General features: G+C 48.0%; 1 protein-coding gene across 2 annotated transcripts in view; it reads right to left on the bottom strand.

Annotated features, from left to right (window-relative positions):
- Window positions 1-3,735: 3,735 nt before the first annotated feature.
- The window catches only part of LOC119972680 (collectin-10-like), an 86,179-nt gene continuing 83,914 nt past the window's right edge, over window positions 3,736-6,000 (bottom strand). For both annotated transcript variants that reach the window (XM_038809784.1, XM_038809785.1), the window contains exon 7: window positions 3,736-4,417. In XM_038809784.1, the coding sequence (XP_038665712.1) occupies window positions 4,026-4,417 (392 nt within the window). In that variant the 3' untranslated portion in view covers window positions 3,736-4,025. The remainder of the gene's footprint in view (window positions 4,418-6,000) is intronic.

Genomic DNA, 6,000 nt, shown 5'->3' with positions numbered 1-6,000 from the left:
GTACTCACCACTCCGCCCTCCGAGACTGCTCCCTGGAGACTCTCTACGTGCTCTTTAATGAAGTCTCGCCTCTCTCTCCACACATTTTACTGAAGTTTCACCTCTCTCTCACTGCTCTTTACTGAAGTCTTGCCTCTCTCTCTGTACTCTTTAATTAAGTCTCCCCTCTCTCTCTGCGCTCTTTACTGAAACCTCACCTCTCTCTTCGCTCATTTTATTGAAGTCTCACCTTTTCTCTTTAGTTGGTTCAGATTGTACTCATTGTGGTTGGCTTCTCCCATCACACTGACAATGACAGGATAAGAAGAATCTCCCAAGAGCAGAGGATCTCAGGATGAAATACCAGCATCCCAAGATATCCAGGTAAAGAAGGAACATCCCAAGCATAGGGAAGCAATAGAATACCATCCTCAATAGACACAGTTTGGCATTGTACACTCTTGTACATAGGAACCAGTAAACCAATGATACCCACAAAATGCCAAGCCTCGCTACACAAGCATTCTCGCTGCTCTCTAACCATGTTAGAGGACCACTCCAACCTCGTCAACACGAGAAGGTTTACACCATCCTCCACCAAGGAAACCCCACGAACAAGGAGTAGAACAATGGTCACGACACCCATTCACTGGGTATCTCGGCTATGGTATGATCCTCCCCCCTTCGACACGATAAGGAAACCCCCCCCCAAGAAGTGTTTCCAGCTACAGCTCCTGGAAGATCGAGTTTCAGAGCTGGAGCGGTAGCTTCAGACATTATGGAGCATCCGCGGGCCTGAGATCATCATGGATAGCATGTATAGAAAGGTGGTCATACCACAGGCTCAGACTCCGCAGGCAGGAAGGGAATGGATGACCACTAGAGAGAGCGAGAGAACTAGGCACGTAATGCAGGAATCTCCTGTGGCCATTCTCCTGCAGAACAGATATACCGCTTTGGATACTGTTGAGCAGAATTGCCTCTCAGGGGAAAACAACAACAGCCAAACTCGTGGCACCACGGTTGGTTCTGCTGCAGAGGGGAGGAGTAATATGTGTGCCAGTACAATAGTTATAGGGGATTCAATTGTAAGGGGAATAGAAGGCGTTTCTGTGGCTGCAAACAAGACTTTAGGATGGTATGTTGCATCCCTGGTGCTAGGGTAAAGGATGTCTCGGAGCGGGCATGTCCTGGTGTACGGCTGTGAGGGAGCAGTCAGTTCTAGGTGTAGAGCTGAGTGGCAGTGGGCAGGTCTGAGCTGAGTGGCAGTGGGCAGGTCTGGGCTGAATGGCAGTGGGCAGGTCTGAGCTGAGTGGCAGTGGGCAGGTCTGGGCTGAGTGGCAGTGGGCAGGTCTGGGCTGAGTGGCAGTGGGCAGGTCTGGGCTGAATGGCAGTGGGCAGGTCTGGGAATTTTTCCCAAAGAAGTCGATAAACGGCTGCCACCTCCGGGCAAATCCTCACATCGATTCTTTCAGGGCAGACCTGACCTTCTTGAGCCAGAGAAACCCAGCGATGGCACTAACTCATACCCCCGATTTATGGGGATCCAAGTCCCTCCACACCAACAAGATCCATCACCCGGCTATCAGGGAGGCAAAGGCCAAAACATTGGCCTCTGTTGCCCTCTGGACTCCCGGGTCTTCCGACACACCAAAAATCGCCACCTCTGGACTCGAAACCATCCATACCTTCAGTACCTTTGACATGACATTGGTAAATCCCTGCCAGAATCCTCCAAGCTTCGGACATGCCCACAACTATCCTCCACCCCTGCAAAGTACCTGCTCATCTGGCTACAATCATCTGCGCCCTGTGGACCACCTTAAATTGTATCAGGCTAAGCGGGGCACACAACGAGGACTCGTTGACTCGCCTCAGGGCATCCTCCCATAACACGACCACCAACTCCTTGCCCAGTTCTTTGTCCCACTTCACTTGGCTTCACTTCCCCTATTAGGGCACCATCCGAATCCCTGAACTCTTTATAAATTTCCGATACCTTCCCTTCTCCACTCCCGTTTTCGACACTACCTTGTCCTGTACCCCATGGGGCGGCAGGTGCGGAAAGGTCAAAACCTGTCTCCGCAAAAGTCTCTCACCTGTAGCTGGCAGAACCCATTCCCACCGGGCAGCTCAAACTCCTCCTCCAATTCTTCCAAACACGGAAATCCCCTATCTATAAACAAATCCCCGAACTGCTCGATCCCAGCCTGCTGCCACCCCCAGAATCCCCCATCTAGCCATCTGGCGCAAATCGGTGATTGCCACAAATTGGTGCCCACACCGGCGCTCCCTCCACCCCCGTATGCTTCCACCACTGTTCCCACACCCTCAGGGCAGTCACTACTACCGGGCTTGAGGCGTACCAAGCTGGTGAGAATGGCAGAGGCACCGTTAACAGTGCCCCTAATCTTGTACCCATACATCAAGCCACTTCCACCCGCTCCCACACCGATCCTTCCCCCACTACCCACTTCCTGACCATTGCCATGGTCGCCGCCAAGTAATAATTTATAAAGTTCGGTAGGGCCAGCCCCACCTCTCGACCTACTCCAGCGGCACCTTCTTCACCCGCTAGGCTTGCCTGCCCACACAAACCCAGAAATCACCGCATTCACCCTCTTCAAGAAAACCTGGGGATAAAAATAGGAAGGCTCTGAAAAATGAACCGGAACCTCAGGAGAATCGACATCTTCACCGTCTGCAGCCTCCCTGCCAGTGACAACGGGAGCATATCCCACCTTCAAAAGTCCCCCTTCATCTGCTCCACCAACCGAGCCATAAGCAGCTTGGCAGCTGCTCCCACTCATGGGTTATTGTTAATGGTGGATATTTTCTGGACTTTCTGAAACTCTCCTCACAGGTTTGGCTACATTGGAAGAAAAATAAAAAAGGCAAAACTTTGTGATTCAAAGATCAGAATTCTGCCAAACAGTGAAAAAAGCCGCCAGCGGACTGAGATAAATGTAACCCAGCTGACCATATAAGGACAGCTCTGCTATCCTTTGAGATTGATTCTCAAGTTGAAGACAACTTTGTTTCCCCCAATATGCCAGGATGGATTCTCCTCACATTATCAGGTTAGCCAATGGTTGGTGCTTCTGCCTGCCCAGTTGACCAGTGAACTTTCCTGTGATGTCTCCGTGGAGATTTTGGTGGCTGATGAGGATTTGGAAGTCACCAAAGAGAAAATGCTGCCGGAACAACCTTTGGCCGATAATAAAAGTAATAATAATAATAATTACTTATTGTCACAAGTAGGCTTCAGTGAAGTTACTGTGAAAGGAACATTCCGGTGTCTGTTCGGGGAGGCTGGTGCGGGAATTGAACCTGTGCTGCTGGCCTCGTTCTGCATTTCAAGGCAACTGTTTAGCCCACTGTGCTAAACCACTGTGCTAAGCCGGGCAGCCAACTTGCCTAATTTTAAGCCCTTCCACCCACTATTCCCACCTGGTGGAGTGGAGTTTAAAATCACCGCCAGAGAGAGAGAATAGTCTTTAAAGTCCTAGATGTGTGATAATATCTGTCATGCTAGTGAGAATTTGGTAGTGTTGTGATGTCTGCATTAAGGACTGTAAGGAATGGGGAAATTCTTCGCCCCTTGCACACATAGGATAAGGAAGGTATGGACTGTAAGGGACACAGTTTCATTAGGGGATCTGCTGTTAGATCACAAAAGAGACAGTCGTACCAAAAGCCCTGGAGCTATTCTGAGAAATAATGTACAAGATGAAATCACATGGATCACCACAGAAGAAATATTAGGATTATCCTTTATTAAAATGCAGAACATACCAAAAAATAAATAAGAATTATTGTTCAATACAGCCAAATTCCAAATTGCAAATGTAAATCCTTGATCGATGTTTTGCCCTAACATCCTCCTTTTAAATTGAATATCTTGGTATATAGTTTGATGTATTCGTATATAATTGGTTGGTCTAATTAAGTGTATGTTACAACCAAAGTTATAAACAGTAGTTTTTTTTAAAATTATAAGCTACGAGTGAGTGTTACCTTTGGTAAAACATGAGATTTGTTTCAGATCATGAAAGTTTTTTTAGAAATTCACAGACAAAGTACATGGTGAGGTGGCATTCCACGTCATTCCAACCTCCGTCACTTACCATTTCTACACAATCCTCACCACCAAATGCATTGTTGGGTTCTCCTGGTCTCCAATGACTGTAATTCTGCAGAGGGGTTGAGTCAGTGTACGTGAATTGTCTTTCTTTTTCTAAGTCATTCACCCCGATGAACACTCGAGACAAACCAGTCTTGTTCACATAGGCCGCAATCAGTGTGTTTGTTTCTTCATCCTTCGGCATTGCCAGTGACCCTCCTCTATCTTTGCAGTGCACAAGAGCAGCATTGTAGTTCTTCCCTTCTTTCACAATCAGGTAAAATTTCTCTGCGGTCTCTTTGATACCTGCTATAACTGTGAAGGTGAAGCAGAGAATTTATTTTGTTTGCCAACCAATGACAGGTACTTATGAGGTTATTCATGAAGACCCTGCCTTATCAACCTTACCCCTCGCCTGAGGTGTGGTGACCCTCAGGTTAAATCACCACCAGTCAGCTTTCCTCCTCAAAGACGCCTATGGGCATCTGGGACTATGGCGACTTTAATTTTTACTTATGACAGCTTGGTTCCCACATTCTGCACATTGGCAAATTCGCAGAAGAACTAGAGGGAAGATGAGGATAAATTATTTTATGCAGCAACTTGTTGAGCATCGCTAATCCCTTCTCTTAAAAATGCACAACTGAACATGCATTTGTCAGCAAGGAGAACACCTGCCTCCCCCTATCTGCCCCATCATTGCTATTTATAGGGATCATAAACTGCATTAAGGACAGTTGTTGATTGATTTATATGGGCTGTTACTGCAATTGTTACAGTGCTCGTAACGTTTGACCATTCAAGAAGTGTACAAGAAATGGCGTGGCACATACCAATGGACTGGTGCTGACTTTAATGACCGTGCAGAAACCACTTGGTGTCAAACATAAGTGCACAGTAAGAAGTCTTACAACACCAGGTTAAAGTCCAACAGGTTTGTTTCAAACACGAGCTTTCGGAGCACGGCTCCTTCTTCAGGTGAATGGAAAGGCTTGTTCCAGAAATGTTTATATAGACACAGTCAGAGATGCCCCGGAATGCGAGCACCTGCAGGCAATCAAATCATCAAAGATGCAGAGAGAGAGGTAACTCCAGGTTAAAGAGGTGTGAATTGTCCCAAGCAATCACAAGGCAGCCTCAAACGTCACCCAAGCACAACGCAACGCCATCCGCACTCTCAAGACCAACCGCAACATCGTCATCAAACCAGCAGACAAAGGAGGGGCCACCGTCATACTGAACAGAACAGACTACTGCAAAGAAGTATACCGACAACTCGACAACCAGGAACACTACAGGCAGTTACCCGCAGATCCAACCAAGGAACACATCCGCCAACTCAGCAGACTGATCAAGACCTTAGATCCAGACCTTCAGAACACCCTACGTGCTCTCATCCCACGTAATCCCCGCATTGGAGATCTCTACTGCCTCCCGAAAATACACAAGGCCAACACACCAGGCCGTCCTATCGTTTCAGGCAATGGGACCCTGTGTGAGAACCTCTCTGGCCACATCGAGGGCATCTTGAAACCCATCGTACAAGGTACACCCAGCTTCTGTCGCGGCACGACGGACTTCCTACAGAAACTCAGCACCCATGGACCAGTTGAACCAGGAACATTCCTCGTCACAATGGATGTCTCGGCACTCTACACCAGCATCCCCCATGACGACGGCATTGCTGCAACAGCCTCAGTCCTCAACACCGACAACTGCCAATCTCCAGACGCAATTCTGCAACTCATCCGTTTCATTCTAGACCACAACGTCTTCACCTTCGACAACAAATTCTTCATCCAGACGCACGGAACAGCCATGGGGACCAAATCTGCACCTCAATATGCCAACATCTTCATGCACAAGTTTGAACAGGACTTCCTCACCACACAGGACTT

This window comes from Scyliorhinus canicula, chromosome 10 (genome assembly GCF_902713615.1).
Source record: "Scyliorhinus canicula chromosome 10, sScyCan1.1, whole genome shotgun sequence".
NCBI lineage: Eukaryota > Metazoa > Chordata > Chondrichthyes > Carcharhiniformes > Scyliorhinidae > Scyliorhinus > Scyliorhinus canicula.
Note: the sequence above shows the minus strand (reverse complement) of the source record. Positions and strands in the feature narration are given on the sequence as shown.